The sequence below is a fragment of the Pseudorasbora parva genome, chromosome 17 (genome assembly GCF_024679245.1).
Source record: "Pseudorasbora parva isolate DD20220531a chromosome 17, ASM2467924v1, whole genome shotgun sequence".
Classification (NCBI taxonomy): Eukaryota; Metazoa; Chordata; class Actinopteri; order Cypriniformes; family Gobionidae; genus Pseudorasbora; species Pseudorasbora parva.
The window spans coordinates 34,279,473-34,297,152 of NC_090188.1; the positions used below are offsets into that span (position 1 = coordinate 34,279,473).

The window sequence follows — 17,680 nt, forward strand, 5'->3', positions numbered from 1 at the left end:
AGTTATGAGAAAACTAATGCAAAATAATTGTTCTTGTTTAATTAAAATAATGTAATTATTGACAGTGCATAAGCTATTCATTTCATAGCCCAAACTGTCTGCAGGGTCCTAGAGCACACAGGGCCTGAGTTACACACTTTCAAAAATGAATTCATTAAAAAAATAAAATAGCACCTCATTTTTTGGGGGGTTATTACAGCTTAGACAACATATACTTACATGTTTATCACTTTTAGCAGTGTTTAATGTAACTTCAAAGGGTTTCCTGTAAAATGACACGAACATTTTGAACTTAGACCACTGTATGGGAGGCTTTTACATTTGGGTAGGCCAAATGGTACCTTTAATTTAGTGTAAATACATTACTTTGTCTAAAATCCCAAAGAAATGAACCTTTAGAAATGGAGACTAAGCTTTCAAATGGTACCACATATAACATCATAGATCCTTCACAGACATTTAAAATTGAAAGTATATACATGACAAGGTCATTCCCTGTACAGGGTCCACAGAGTTTAAGTGGCTAAATATAATTATATAATATTTTTTACAATTAGTTAATCTCAGCAGGAATAATAGTAAATATAAAATAAAAAATAAAAAATATATTGCTTCATATTTAGAAATATAAAACAAAATAAATATGTATTATAACTATTAATAAATAAGGTTTGAGCTTTATTTATAATGTTTAGTTTACAAAGAGTTCCTCCTGTAATACTCATTTAATGTACAAAATTGTTCTCCATTCATAGCAGTAAGCATTCCAATTATAGGGTGCTATCATACACCCAGCAGGGGCGGATCTAGGGGGTGGCCCCAACTGCTGCATCTGTATTTAAAAACGAAATAATAATAATACAATTGACAAGAAAGTTTGTCATTAAAAAAAGTGATTAAAGTATGATCAAAACCATGCGTTCATGTATTTATTTGTTAAATATGAGTCACGTCTCTGGGAAAAAGAAACTATTTCTGCCATGTGAAATCACAATATAGCTAATATACCACAAGCTGATATGTATTTTTTTTTATTTTTTTTTTTTTATGCACAAATAAATGTGAGCACCAAATTTATACTAGAAGATAGTTGCTAATTTTGCTTGTAAAGTATACAAACAATGGGTCATATTTAAATGCATAAAATAAAATGTTGACTTCCATCCTTTTTGACATTCCTGCATATGGGGATTCAATTGAGAACATGCTTTTTTTCCCCTTTACTGGGTTTAATTTTTGATAGAAATGTTGCAATTATTTATTTTGACAACTAATGCAAGTTAAACATTCCTTCTTTACTTTTTTTGGTTGCAAGGTTTAGAAACAGTCCTTAGTCTAACTCAGAATTGTTGAAGAGTTTGGGAATAAAATTCTATGAAGATTGAATAATTAAGGCTATGTAGTTTCTGCATGTCTCATCCATGAAAGATGCAACAAGGGAGAACACGTTATTATTGGGTTTTTGAGAACCAAAACCAAGCTGACTGAGCCAGTTGAACTTTAGCTACAATGTAAGCCACTTGCCTGGAGGTGAGTAAGAATATGAAAATGGTTAAAAATTAGCTGTATTCATTTGTGTTGAAGGCATTAAAACAGTCCAGTATGTTATAGTCAAACTCATTTGGTTGCTGGCCCCTGCTTGGCAATGTAACGAAGTACAAATAGGTAAATTCTTACTTTACTTAAAGGGCATATTGTAGGGTGTAAATATACAACCTAAAAAAACCATATGAGAGATAATGCAGGATTTAAAATGTTTTTAAAAGACACAAGAGCACAAATTTAGTAGATAAAGTGACCGTTTCATTGGCTGTTTGTAAAACCCTCCGGTGTAGCTATAGTGTTCACTTTTGACCGGAGGATTATCATCCTGGCGATATAATGGAGTCAAACATTGCAATAGTCATGTAAAGGATGATATTAAAGGAATAAACATACACATAGCGTTTGTTATTACGTAAGCAGGGCAACCACCCAGTATAGCATTGCAATAATCAGTATTACAATAATCTAGCCTTGAGGTCATGAACTAACTCATTTAGATATATTTTTAAAATGGTAGAATGCACTTTTACAGATGTTAAAAACATGGCTTTCAAAAGAAAGATTGGTATCATAGCACACCCAGGTTCCTAACTGACGATGAGGACTTGACAGAGCAGTCATCATGTGTTAGACAGTATTCTAGGTTACTACTTCGAGATTTTTTGTCCAATACTTATTATTATTTTTTTTTTTTCCTGAATCAAGTTGCAGGAAATTACTAGTCATCCATTTTTTTATGTAAATGAAAATCTGCCAAGTTGCAAGCGTAATTGGCTTTTAAAGGGAATGGGAGATGATTGGTTTATTGCATGTTACACCCAAAACACAACATTGACTCATTAAGAGAATAGGGACAACCCTTTTAGACCATGTGTTCCGACTAGATTCCCGTTGTTAAACTAGCAAAAGTGGATTTGGACACACTCTAAGTGCACTTGCATTAGACTAAGCAGTCAGATCAGTAAAAAAAAAGGGCCTGAAGTCTTAAAGGAGACATAAACCACCAAACAGAGCATTTGTGCTAAACAAGGCTAAAATCTTGGTAGAATATGGTTGTTTCTAAAAAAATGTATAGCAGTTTTTATATAAAAATCATACTAATATTATAAGTGCATCTCTGGGAACAATAAAAAGGTAGTTTATAACAAACACTCAATGGCCAGGGAATGTGCCTAGTACATATGGGGCATTTCTAGATGTGGTCACTATATCATTGACAGATTACATTAATAATCAGTGTCACCAGCCAGAGGTACTTTATAATTAATAGATGTTTCGTTATTTTTAATTAAAATAGCTTTTATTTTACGGATCATAGTGGGATCTTACTCATATTTAAGTCTTTAAAATGAAGCCAAACCGCATGGAGCAGTTTTTTTTTTTTTTTTTTTTTTTTTTTTAGTACTTAACTTTTTCGTTTCTGTTTTCTTTTCTTTCTTATTGTACTTAGAAATGCATCATTGTTGAGGCATATCATGCAATCAAATCACTGCAATTTAATGAGTGTAGTGTATCTAAGCCTTCACACACAAATCCACAATCACAATCAACAACTCACATATACGTACTTGAATATTTAGAATGATTATGACTCTGATTGCTTGTTTCACTCTGCTAAAATCATGACTTTATGGACTTTCATTACATTTACAAAACAGACCAACTAAAATGAAGGATTCCCTTCTGAAAACGCATACCCTTTCTGGTTAGCGAAGGATGTACTGGTTGAGTTGAGCTCTTTCCTGGGTTACCAACCTTGTTTATTAATAACATTTATTAAAAATAATTGTTATGCTTTAACATGTCAGTATATACTAATAGAAGCATATCAAAGCCATTGCAGTATTTGTGATACTGCTTAAGCACTAGTAAAATATTGTAAGATATTGTTAATAATCAATGTATCGCCCGGCTCTTTTGTTTGACAGAAATGTTGTTAAGCATGTTAAGCTTCCTGGTTGGTTCTAAATTTAAAATTGGCTTTAAATTTGGTACATTGGTAGGACCTTATGCATAATGCCTCACAACTAAATTAAATCTTTAGTAACCCTCAAATTCTTCTTCATTTGTATTGCAGTTTTAACATGGAGCCTAGCTATGACTTCCTCCATATCTATGAGGGTGAAGACTCCAACGGACCCCTGATCATCAGTCTGCAGGGAAACCAGGTTCCCGATCGCATCGAGAGCAGTGGGAACAGCCTTTTTCTGGCCTTCCGCAGTGATGCCTCTCTGGGGATGTCTGGTTTTGCCATTGAATATAAAGGTAAGTCTCACCTTGAAGGTGTATGGTTTGTTCCCTTGAGGGAGGGATTGGGAAACAAGTGAAGTGCAACCACAGTGCTGTAACTGTTAGTGTTGCTTAGGACAGTTTTTTGTTTCTTTTTACATAACATTCAAACACATTTTCATAAACTTCATAATTTGCTTGGCTATAAAAGCTTGTTATTTTTAGGAACGTCAGATAGTTTTGAATGCTTTGCCCATTATATCTTTAGTAATTAGATCTGCTTTGGTTTTAAATAAGTGAATAGGAGTATTTGTCTTTTATGTGGAGTCTGGTAGAATGGCTGAATTATCTAAGAACTCTTGGATGGAATTTGGTTTAACAAGACAATGGCTAATGTTGAGCTGCTCTTTCATAACGTACGAATTAAAGTAAGAGTTCATCAAAACTGTAACCACCATTAAATGCTGACCCTGATGACCAGATACGGACTCTGGAGTTTTGTAACTATTTCCTGCTCATCCTAAGAAGGAGAGGCTGAGGGAACTCTGACATGTTAAAAACACACACTGCAGTTTTATTTGAGATGCTGATATTAAAGACTCCATTGATTTCAAATTGGAGGTTTTCGTGGCTTTTAGTACATGCCTATTAGATATGAGGCCATGATTATGCTAGACTCCTAAATAAAGTCATTCTCTTCCAGGATATAGAATAAAAATGTATCGATGACTTGACTTGCACTCAAGGGCTTATCCAAGATTGTGTCCAATTAAAAATCTCTCAAGAATGTCCCCTGAGTAGTGACAACAAGTAGAACATATTTAATCACTGATAAGAAGAAAATGTAAGGCTATAGGATGCTTCAATATGTCTTGTTACAAATTCCTATTTTAGGAAATACATCAATACAAGAAGGAAAACTGTGTTTGTGTAGCCTTTTCATAAGGTCTTTAACAATACCACCAATTTAAACTTTTGCATCAGTACTGGAGTTCTAAATGCATGTGTTATTGAAAGAGCATATGTTAAATGATTCGCATGAGTACTGTTTTCCTGTGATTAGTCAAAAAAAATAAATAAAGTGGTATTAAGTGGTATTGAGTTATATGTTGTGTTTCTCTTCAGTAATACAATTAACCTTTCTCAGTGAATAGCTGGCAATATTCCCTACAGCAACAGCAAGTTTCACCAATCCGTCCTTTGTAAATGGTCTTTTAAAAAGAATATGAGTTTGTATTTCGAAAATCAGGGCATGCGACAATGACAATGCACTGTCCCTAGTGTGATATGCACCTCCCTGAAATCATTTCCACTCCCAGTGGCCCTTTTTATATGATGATTATGGTTCAGTAAAAGTGCAGTTCATGGATTGTTGAATATTTTAATTGTAATTATTTTAATGCCAGCCTATTGCTCAGTGTAGATGAACTCTGACTTCAACCTTTTGTCTTTGCTCCAAATGAATACTGAATACATTTTAAAAGCTTGCTTGCCAATGTATTATATTGCTTTGTTGGTGGTGTCAACATCCCACAATGCTTTAGAATTTCATGCCATTAGGTTTCCGTGTTTTTTAGGAAACTGATTGACATATTGGAGTTTGATTCACTGTGAAAGCTCATCAGAGAGCTTGATCACAACATACAAATCCGTCTATCATTTGTTCAGTCATTTTTTGATTTAACATTGAAAGTAGAAAAAAATTAAAAACAGCTCTTTTGTTGTTTTTAATTTTTTCAGAAAAACAAAAGGCTCGACACAACCCATACCAGGGCAGAGCCTAGACAGTGCATGCTTTCTTCTGTGTAGATATAAATTCACCTATTTGCATCAGCTGGCAGGATATATGACGGCTGTCATACCCTACCTTGGTTAAGTAAATAAATAAATAAATAAATAAATAAAATATATAAATATTTTAAACACTAATACGAAGAGGAAAGAATAATGCATTGCAACCATTCAACTGGAGAACAACAGCTATATTAATATACATGCTCTTTTATTTTAGGATTTATGCCTTGTGTTTTATTAAAATGTATTAAAATTGATATCTCAAAAGAATGCTTGTGCGCTGCTGCACACTCGCACACAGGACTGCAACACAAGATTTTTATTAAAGCCTAATTTAGGATAAAAACTTTGCATTTCAGTTTGTTTAACACCAAACCCTACAGTATACCTTCAGAGTGCTTGAAATGTATGGCATGAGTCAGGATGAGGCCCATGGGTGGAGTCGAAAGCGGGAGGAGCCATGGTGTAGCCGACTTGATAGTATACACCAGTGGTCGGCAACTGACAGCCCGCGGGCCAAAAGAGGCCCGTCAGCGATAATATCTGGCCGGTGCCCTCATCTGTCGAATCCGGCAGATTGTTTTGATAGGCTGGTTCTGAAAGATATCTGTCAGTGTTACGGAGGCAAGCTAATGAGAACTGTGCACATAAACTCCTGTCATTTAAAGAGATGTTTGTCTAGTAGCTAGTAGACAAATATGCAGAATTTAGCCTCATTGTTAGAGCGTCAGGCTCCCATGTGGAAAGACCCGAGTTCGAACCCCGCTCTGAGCGGGTTTGTCTTTAGGGATTTTGCCTTCAAAAAAATTCAACAACGTTTTAGCAGCAATGTTTTATTTTGGGATATATTGAGAGCTTTCTGAAAGACATTCAAGAGTCTGTGGAATAGATCCCTAGACACGCCTCTAAAAGAGACGTCATGGAATATGTGGTAGGATGATAAAACGAACTGTGAACCATTGAATCGTTTGCCTATATCGCGGGGGCGTCAGTACAACACGTGAACAATAACAACTCAAATTCAGCTTTCTTTTTATAAAAAAATATTGACAAGACAATCAACAACATTTTTTTTTTACATGCTTTGTCTCATGGTGCCGTCTGATATTAAAATCTTTAAAAACAGTGACAACTTCGTTGCAGATCACACCAGCTTTGCATTCACAAAACCAGGTATGATGCATGCACAGTCTTCCCATTTTTCTTTGTATGCCCTATTTTTGCTGTTACCTTCCATATTTAGACTCTTTGATAGTGCTATCGTAAATGTTAACATCACTCTGCACTCGATGTAATAATCATTTACCTCCACGCAAACAATGTAAAAAAAAAAAAAAAAAAAATGCTGTTTAGTACGTGAGGATACCAAGGAAAAATTCTGAGCTTAAAAGTATATGCTATGTGACGTCAAATAATTATTACAATAAATAAGTTCCATGTGTAACAAGCAAATTAAAATACATTTATTATTCACAATATGGAAAGTGGAAATAATAAAACATAGTTCGTTAAGAGCATGACTCAAATATGCCATTAATAGGCTTATACAAATCCTCTTGTTATTTTGAGTTATTTTTATCCATTCTGCGTCTTCCTTATGTGTGTTTTAGCAAGGGGGTCTGTGTTGCAATTGAAGTGAATGAAGATACTTGCCAGGTTACAAACAGGTCAAAATTATTAATTTATAAATATATATATAGACACTGTTAGAATATGTCAGGCAATTCTAGCTGTATTATTTATTTGTTTGTTTGTTTGTTTGTTTGTTTGTTTGTTTATTTATTTATTTATTTATTTATTTATTTATTTATTTATTTATTTATTTATTTATTTATTTATTAAATTATCCCTTGACTATATTCTGTCCCGCCATCTAGTGGCAAATTATTTATTTTTTTTGCCCGACCCCTGGTATACACCCTGGAGAAGCCCAACTAAGAAGCTACCACTGGAGGAGATCCAGGTGGAAACGATGAGCCAATGAGCCCACGCAATGCTAATGGTCCTGGAGACCGAGGTGGTCCCGCGGTGATGAGGACAGAGGCTAAGCCGGTGGGACAGAGGATGGAGGCTGAGCTGGGGGGAATGTGTCAACGGCTTACCAATGCGAAGCTAGCGGACGAGGAAGCCCGGAGAAGCCGTATGGAGGAGTCAAGGTGGAGCTGAAATGTCGACAGGCCGAAGTGGTGAGAAGGGCACAGAGGCTAGAGGTGGAACCAAGGGATCCTCAGTGCTGGATGGTGCTGATGGCATGAAGACACTTGGCAGATCCTTGCAGCACATGGGAGATGCAGAGGAGCTGAAGGACAGCAGGACCGAGGGACTGGCTGATTGAAGAGGTGGGAGAGGGAGGCTGGGTGGGAATTCTGAAGACAGCTCCACAGCTGGAGATACTAGGATTTTTGGAGACACAGCTGGAGCTACGAGGAAACTGGGAATAATGTCACCAAAAAGTCAATTAAATCCTCTTCCAAAACCTCTTGAACTTATTCAGTCGATGAATAAGTTCACACACTGCAGCGGAGTATACAGCAGGTGATGGGCCATGCTGTTTTCAGAAAAGGGCCGGTCTTCTTTTGCGTAACTGAGTAAAATAAAACACCCAATTTAAGAGAATTCCAAAACACAGTTTTTATAAATCCACTGAAGGAAAAACAGGAGAAAGGCAAATACATATACTCACATTTACAAGATCGGATAAGGAACTCAAAGACACAGGGGGTAAATATACCAAATAAGGGAGCAAAATGAGATGAGCGATTAAAGGCGGGGTCGCATGCGATTTCACTTTTTTAACTTTAGTTAGCGTGTAATGTTGCTGCTTGAGCATAAACAGTATCTGCAAAGTTACAGCGCAAACAGCGAAAGTTCAATGCAAACGGAGATATTGTCTTTTAAAGTTATGCCAGTTTATTGCCTAAAAAAACGAGCAAGCTTCTTTTCCGGGTTGGTGACATCATAAAGCCTTACTAATCACCACAGATGTGACTTCTGCCCGTAATGGTAATGGGCGGGCTGTTTCCGGACAACCTGTGCTTGGCACTTCAGCCAATACAAATACATGAAACTACATTTGGCCATCTAACCAATCTAAGACCATTGCGTTTTTCGGAGGGATGTACTTCATAGAAACAAGAAGCAAACAAGCTGTTCAAAGGACGGTGCAGAGAGCGTAATAAAGATAAAATAGGGCACCGTTTGAGTCATTTGTAGTAATTTACACACATTATTGAGTGCACTTATTCTATCCCATATTGCACCGCAATAACGAAAGTACAGTCAATGTACACACAGCGGCTGTCTGAATTCATTGACTTGTTTTCATTCACTCCTTCAAGTGTATTAGAGGACACAAATAGGGAATAGTCATTGAAGGTTTAGGTTCACAGGTCCAAAAAATCGTACCCGAACCCAAAGAGACCCGTAATGTGCTACACAGAACCGACCCGGACCCGTCTATTATTTCAAAAGCTGTTCTAGTGTTCTAGTCAGATCGACTCTGGTATTACACACAATGTTAAACAGACGTGCTCTCGGGTGCTCCGTAAAGACCTTTAGTTTAGGAGGAGATTTTGGATTCAGCCTAGGTCACAGGGACCAAAAAACACAATAGATACACAAGACAGAGCATACATTAAACAAATATTTGGTGCAAAATAGCCATGACGAACATTATAAGCAGTGTTGGAGATAAGGCATTACAAGTGACATAAGTTATGTAATATAATTACTTTTTTTAATCGAGAAAACTAAAACATTACTTTAAATTACAATAAAATAGGCAAGTTACTTTTTCCAAATAAGTCATGCAAGTTACCGGTAGCCTACTTTGTTTTCCAATTATTAAAGCTACACTGTGTAACTTTTTTAGTTTATTCTTAGCTAAAATCACTTAGTTCTTTCAAAAATATATGTGCTCATTAATGTATATTTACTTCTTTCAAGTAATAATGCATTCTCATAATTTTATAATATACCATTGAAAATACATAAGTGTTGAGGGTTTGGATGGCGGTCGCCATGTTGCTCCTCCATCTTGAAAGTACATTTGCCAAAGAGGGACATACCCGTAAATTCAAGCTTCGCTTTTCGCGTTTTTACACTCGATGGCACTGTGTCGAATGTGAAGAGGAGGATTGCTTGAGGCTGCTATATGATGATGGAGGATCACTCTTAAGCCCCTTTCACACTGCACGTCGGACCCGCAATATTCCCGGAACATTGCCGGGTCGCCTTCTGTGTGAAAGCAACCACGTCCCGGAATTGATTACCGAATTCGACCCCGGTCGGGGACCTAGTAACATTGCGGGATTTGTATCAGAGTCGCCAAGGAAGCGGAAAAGAGAAAGACAGGCAAATCAACAAGACAAAAAAGTAAATACTGGAGTGGCCTTTCCAAGATGGAAAGAGCTCATGAGGAGCAACGATTTTAAAAAGAACGCCGACATTGCCTGCTTTCTTCTCGACAGGTAATATTAATTCAGCCTATTTGTGTATATTGGAAGTTTTATTGTTGCTTGGCTAATTATATCATGGTGTGCTGTGCATAACACTAGAACGACGTCTAGGATAGTTTTCCTCGCGTCAATGATGAAAAAGTATTGTTTACCTTATAACATAAATCCGTGTTCTATGACGGATAACATGAGATTAATATATTAATTGCATTATAATTTGTTTGCCTTACGCTAGTGGTGTTGTACAATATACAGAATAATGATAGCACTGATAAAAGTTACTTTACTAAGATTAGCTTGCATTCGTCTGGGAACCTGATAGCTGATGTTAGCAATGAACTGGTTATTATTCAGTTCTATTATTCATTTTACATAGATTAACTTGATCATAGATCATTTGGTAAATTAAATAACTGCAAATTATAATAGTTTTCAAAAATTACCTCATCACTTGAGTTGACGCAACACTCACCGAAGAGGTCGAACTGAAAGCCATGAGACTAAATCGGCCACCGTAGGAGTTGAAACGAAATCGAAATTGAGAGGAGCAGAAACAATTATTCACTGGATGGTCATATACCCTTTCACCACTAGATGGGAGAAAATATCACACAGTGTAGCTTTAAATGGCACATCATCTGTCCCCATGTTGAGAGATATTGGTCCAAGAGTAAAGCCCAGAGACGTTGTGCGCTCTGTGTAAACATGATAGATATTGTCATTCTAGACTACATGTTAGCATGAATTTGCTTAACTCACTTGCACAAATACAGATTTAGTAATCCTCAAAATTAATAAAAACAGTGAAATGCAAATTCAGAATATATTACACAAACCTGCAATAATTAAATGTTAAATTACACAAATATACTTTATGTATTTAATCTCACTTTATTTACCAATATCTTTGCTGCTGACCTTCGATGATCCAATTCAACCACACTAATAAGCAAAAATTACTTTAGATAAACAGCACACAAATCCCCCTTGTTTGTTTAATTGTTTATTTTTTTTATTTATTTTTTTCGGACGCAAGAGTGTTATCCAATTCTTTCACAAGAATGCCGGCACATCTGAAAGGTTTGTTGAGCTGCACCCTCTACTGTACAGGCTTCAATTTGCATTTCCTTCAGTCTAAAGCTTATTCATTTCACATTTGGTTTGAATTGGCCATTCAATTTGCCAAAAGTACAGAATATAAATATATATATATATAAAAAACAACAGCCCAGGTAAGACAAAGTCATGTAACCGTAATGGGACACATTACATAAAATGTTACTCAGTTACTTTTTAAGGAAATTACACTAAAAATTGTGTTAGTAACTATTTTAATGCATGTCTTGTACCAGTAACTTTTCCTAACACTCATTATAAGTGGATCTTTAATGTTTGAAATGTTATAACTGCATTTGTTCAATTTTTACAGTGTAGTGTATGGATACTGATTTCTCCCTGAATCATGGGTGTTGTTCATTTAACTGTCCACAATCTCAGATCTTAATGTGGTTAATAATATTGTTTGCTGTTTGTTCTTGCCTTTGCATTGTGAGAACAACAACACTTCTATTCTAAGGTCTGAATATGTGTCTCACTCTCTCCATCGAAGCTTTAATTAGAATGTGTCATATATGACAACAAAATGATGGAGTCTGTTTCTCTCTTTTGTTGTATTTTCTTTTAATTAATTCAGTGTCCTTATTTCCTTACTGGTTTTCTTTATATAAAGCCAATCTGTTATCTGCTATTGTTCATCACACACCAGTAAACACAATTATGACTGCCCTTATAAGGGATAAGAAATGAATATGAGAATATAACAGTCCAAAGACTCTCAAAAAAACCATAGCCTGTAAAAAAAATAAAAATAAAATAAAAAATGGACGTAGTGTCCGTGATGTCACCCATATGTTCTGAAGAGCAGTTTTGAAGCGTAAAGTAGGGTCGAGATGGCCGTTGCCATCTTGGCAGCGCTTCATCGCACGTCCACTCACGTGGCTGGTGCTGAGGTGACGTGATAAGTAACAGACAGCTGACAAACAATGATCGACCTGTCACTCAAGTGGCCACGCCCTTATGTATGCTGAACTTTAAGACTTTATATAACGTAAACGAATGAAATATAAAACAATTCACCCCCCTCACAGTTGTCATGAAGGGTAAAATTAGCTGTATAGGCCGAAACCACAATTTGTACCAGGCTGTATTTTTTATTTTATTTATTTTTTAAGCTGTAAAGTTGGCAATTTTAACATGGGACTCAATGAGATTATGTTCTCTTTTGGCCTCTGTCTTTAGCGGCCAGTCAATGAATTGCAATTTAGGTTACTTCTGTGTTGGCTTCAATTTTGTGCCTGTAAGCTTGACACAAAATGGGCCCTGTTTTTACCGATCTGAGTGCATGGTCTGAAGCGCACAGCACAGGTGCACTTAGGGCATGTCCGAATCCACTTTTGCTAGTTTAATGATAAAAAAAAAAGGTCTGCGCCCCAGGTGCATGGTCCAAAAAGGATGTTTCTTAATGAGTCATGGATGTGTTTTGGGCATAACGTGCTATAAACCAATCAGAGTCTCATCTCCCATTACCAGTTGCATTTGCACCATGGCAGATTTATGAGCGGAAAGACTGAACACTTGACAGGACTCATTTTATTTATAATATTTAAAGAAATTTGTGTGCTGCTGTGTGTGTATTAAGCAGAGTGTTTGTGCGGTGTGCATCCACCTATAGGTGCATTTTACTAAGGCGCCCTTTAAATAACACAAAAATTAAACTTTTTGTGCTATTGACTTTAGACCAGGTTTGTGTTGGTCAATGGCGTAGTCGTTTTCAGTTGCCTCAAGATAACAATGCATCTAAACACACCTCGTTTTCAGACCACGGGCGAACAGATGGGCGTGAGTGCATTTGCTATTTAAACAACGTGGCACTGAACGTGAAAATGATAACTGCGTCGGGCTGAAACGAGCAAAAATCACTTGTCACATCTGCTGTCCCATTGCACCGGGTGTATGATAGGACCCAGTGTCACATTTCAGTCAATTTAGGGGTTTCAGTTGTTAATTTAGGTTGTCTACAAACCGGAAGGTTTGTGGTTCAATCCCCAGTTCCACCTGACCAAGTGTTGAGGTGTCCATGAGCAAGACAGTGAACCCCAGCTGCTCCCGACGAGCTAGATGGCGCCTTGCATTGCCCACAACGCCGTCGGTGTATGAATGCGTGACTGTGAGGCAATATGTAAAGTGCTTTGGATGGTCATAGGTCTGTTAAAAGTGCCATACAAATGTCCATTTACCATTTATCAGAATTCCACCAAAACAAGGGCCACACATTTCATTCGGGCCTGGTATTAAGGAGTTATAGAATCTGATATATATGATGGCAGTGAAGGTCTCATGACACATATGCAGATTAGGGTGAGTAGAACTGCGAATACTCTGTTTGAATGTTAAGATCCTCTTTCCCAAAGGCAGCATGTATGCTGTAAATGACGACAGAATATTTATTTTTGGGTCTATTCCTTTTAGTCTGTGCGGTGCACTCCAGGTGCACTTGCTGTTCCTCTGTTGTTGTGGAAACGAGGAAGATTGTGTTGCACACTTGCAATTTTGCAGATAGAATCTTTCCCACCTCCTTCCCACTTTCGCAGGTCCCCAAAGCGCATGCAGATAGCTGTTAACTGTCAAATTGTTTGGCAGCCTCTCTAAGCACCACCTCCGAAGCTTTCTCCAACTGTCCTTCTCCCAGTGTAGGGTGCCAGAAGGACAGAGACCATCTTCCGCATCCCTGGCGCGTTCACCTGCCTTTCCCCTGGTGTTAGTTCGCTTTAATGCATAATGCCCTCAAGCCACTGTCTACTCTCTCTTCACACTCACTGTCGATCTCGCTACCTCTCTTTTTCTTTCTGGCTGGTACCTGTCTCAGCCCTGGGAATGGTTGGCAGGTAACACAAGAGCAGGATGTGATTGTGCATCTGATTAGTTTTGTTCATGGTCAGTTGAATTACAGGTATGATTACTTATATTTAAGGCTGTAAATTAAAATCTAATTATAATCAAATTACTGACTTAAAGGAACTGTATGTAACAAATGTATTTTAATTAATTATAAAATGGCCCTGATAAGTCACTAGACATTAAGAAATCATGGTCATTTCAAATACTCACTGACAACAGTAGTCCGGCCTGGATATTGTCATTTAAAAGTTGTTGTCGCAGCACTCAACTGATGTTGATGTTGTCATGTTGTGAAGCTCTGCCCTCCACCTATCGACCAATCACAAAGTCAGTAGAGTTTCAGCATCCGGGTTGCCAGCTCTGCTATAGTTACCCCAGCTGCAGATCTACAAACGTTCCTGCTGGATCCTGCAGCCTATCTGTCAACCTCGAGTCAGGGGGGAGGGGGAGAGGGAGAGGGGATAGTGATTGCAGTACCAGTTTTGACCACAAGCTTACATACACTTCATTTAAGCATTTCTCAAAAGGGGCGTTCATATATTTTATCTGTTTAACGTGCCAAAAATATTTTACGCAACTAACACTGCATCTTTTTTGTATAGCCTATAGTATATTATAATGACATCTATTGCAATAAGATGAAAAAGAGACGAAAAGAAAAAAACTTAGATGGGATGACAAATTTTTGTTGGCCAAAACCTGGAAACGAAACAGTACTGAACAGTAACAGAATCTCATTCAGTATTCTCAATGCCATTACTTCCGCCAGAGAAGGTAAAAAAAAAATGGTGTGATAATTAATATGTGATATGAATACATAGATGCCTCGTTCGACCGATCCGTGCAGGCACTAATGAGGATTCTATATATATATATATATGATCGTTTGACCTTCTCTGGCGGAAGTAATGGCGTTGGGAATATTAGATCAGATTCGTCAGCTATGAGGTAAAAAAATATATAAACACTGTTCGGTTTCGGTTTCATGTTTTAAGACATAAATGTATCGTCACAAGCTGCAGGGTTTTGTATGGATTCGTATGTATATGTGTGTTTTACTATTATAGTGGCACTCATAGAAAGACACCCCTTTGACATGCATTATACGAGCAACGGTTGGAGTTAAAAATCTTAATTTGTGTTCTACTGAAGAAACAAACACACCTACATATTGGATGCCCTAGGGGTAAACATCCCATTTTCATTTTTGGGTGAACTATCCATTTAAGTCCCTGAAAAGGGGTCCATTGCATAAACATTGCCTTTATGTTTTTTCAGGACTTTTCAGGATCACCAAATCTAGATAACCAGTGCTGGATGACCAGTGCTCAAACAGGATAGGGAATCACAATGTAGAATTATAGATATGTAAAGAGATATCAAGTAGAATAGCCAGTGTGGGGTCAATAAAAGTTTTTATTTTTATTTTTTATTTTTTATTTTTCAATATATATTTATTTTTATTTTAAATGAAAATGCACACATTTATAATTATAAATAAATAAATAAATAAATAAATAAATAAATAAATAAATAAATAAATAAATAAATAAATAAATAAATAAATAAATAAATAAATAAATAAATAAATAAAAACAAGAAAAACCCCACCCCATCATCTTTCAGCAGTCCGCTCATCTGAGACCTACAACACAAACACTGTACAATGAGGCTATTTATAACAAGTATCAAGTATAGATGTACTGTAATCATTGTATGCATCTTTAATACATATTCTAAAAACAAAAATATTTTTGATTGTGATTATATATATATATATATATATATATATATATATATATATATATATATATATATATATATATATATATATATATATATATATCAATTAGTGACAGAATAAAATTGATTATTTTTGGTCAATTTTGACAGCTGTTTGGGGGATTATTTTGTGAGGCCAAACTCTTTCTACTTTGCTGTAGGCCTATACTGAAAGGCTGAATATGTTAAAGCCTACCTAATCACTGTAGCCTGACGGACGAACAAATAAAATTAAAATCTTGTAAGATACTGCATGATCCAAATATAGTATTATTTGATAATTTAAAAAAAAGTTTTCATTACATTTTGGGCATGAAATCCACGCTGAATCCACCCTTCTGATGGGATCAGTTTAATCCAGGGGTGCTTCCTAATTCTTATTTGTGCATCCTTGTTACCTTTCCTAGCTTCCTTTCCTTACGCTTTAGCTCTACCCCTTCAGGATGTGAGGAAAAGATGCGAGGACGGAGGAATTGAATCAAGTGAAATGATATATCCTCGCTCCCTTTAACGTCACTTTAAAGCGGCGTCAGTTAATGATGACTGTGCACCGCTGGATTGAGTCAGGATTCTTGAACAGATAACTATTTATATTGTGAGCTTCAACCTCCACAAAATATCACATTTGTTCATATTTTAATAAATATTACCAGTTATTATTAACAACGAATTCCAGTTATTAACTTCTTTTTATTCGTTGTATAGTATTTGTTTCTATTTGTTTCTCTCTTTGTTTCTTTCATATTCTTGTGCTTTGTTATAATTCTGCAACTATCAGGTGTTGTTATTTGACAAACATTTGTGTCTTGTACAGTGTTGTGCAAGTTACTTCCAAACTGTAATATATTATAGATTACTTATTACTGCTATTTAAAAGTAATTCTTTACATTACAAAATTACTGTCTCAGAATTGTAATGCGTTACATTACTCCCGTATTATTTTTGAGTTACTTTCACCAACATCTACAGAATTAGCTCTTAACATTCTAAAATGTAGGCTACCAGAGAGAATTTTACATCCAGTGGAAGGAAATATGATAAAGCATAATGACTGTGGGCTATCCAGGCTAACAATAGAGAAAAAAGTGAAAGCAAAGTGAAAGCTGCAAGAAATCATGACAGACAGAATCACAAATGATCCAATTCTGTTATAAGTAGGCCTATTGTAGAGGTAAAGATTATCTTGCAATATCTGGGATGGGCTTAGGTCTGTTCATAGACACAGCAGAACTGTGTGTAAACTCTAGATTATGACAATATGCGCATTTGTTCTTTTCTTATTGTTGTGACATCGATAGTTCTTTCGGTTTTAGACAATGGTTGCATTTGACTAGCCTACGTTCTTGTCCTTATCTCTGATAAACTCTAAGCAATGCAAACCCATCTCGCGAATGTACAGTAGGGATGTGACGGTGTGGACATTTTCCCACCAGTTAATCAAAGTGTGATGTGACAACACCGGTAATAATGGTATCTGGGCTTTTAAATTACTATCTAACCGAAAGGAACATTCGCACGGCCGCTTCGGGCATTAATACCGGGAGCGGATACAAAGCTAGTGCTTTCAATGAATTCCTATGAAAGTTAAGCTTCCATATGGATGAACTGAAAACGCGCCAGTGTGCGCACACCGTGAATGACAGCTCTTCAGTAAATGTGCGCTCTGTGTGGCCAAGCAGATTTTAGTTTTGGTTTAGAATTAGCCTATTATTCTTAATGAAAAACAGAACACAATGACAAACTCCCTTTAATAGGCGCCAAATCTTCCACGATCATCTTGTCTGTCAGCTCAAGATCTGACTCCTGCTGCGTTTGTAGGCTACTGCGACATGTTCGGATCATACTTAGCAGACACCTTCAGTTTTTTATTTGAACGGCCTGTTCTCTAACTGAACTAAATTTCTTTATTACTATA

The 17,680-nt window shown here is 36.5% G+C and overlaps 1 protein-coding gene across 1 annotated transcript in view; it reads left to right on the plus strand.

Moving 5' to 3' along the window:
• LOC137044732 (CUB and sushi domain-containing protein 1-like) overlaps window positions 1-17,680 on the plus strand; it is a 194,993-nt gene that overhangs the window by 14,978 nt on the left and 162,335 nt on the right. The window contains 1 exon segment of the mRNA XM_067420993.1: window positions 3,623-3,810. Coding sequence (XP_067277094.1) covers window positions 3,623-3,810 — 188 coding nt within the window.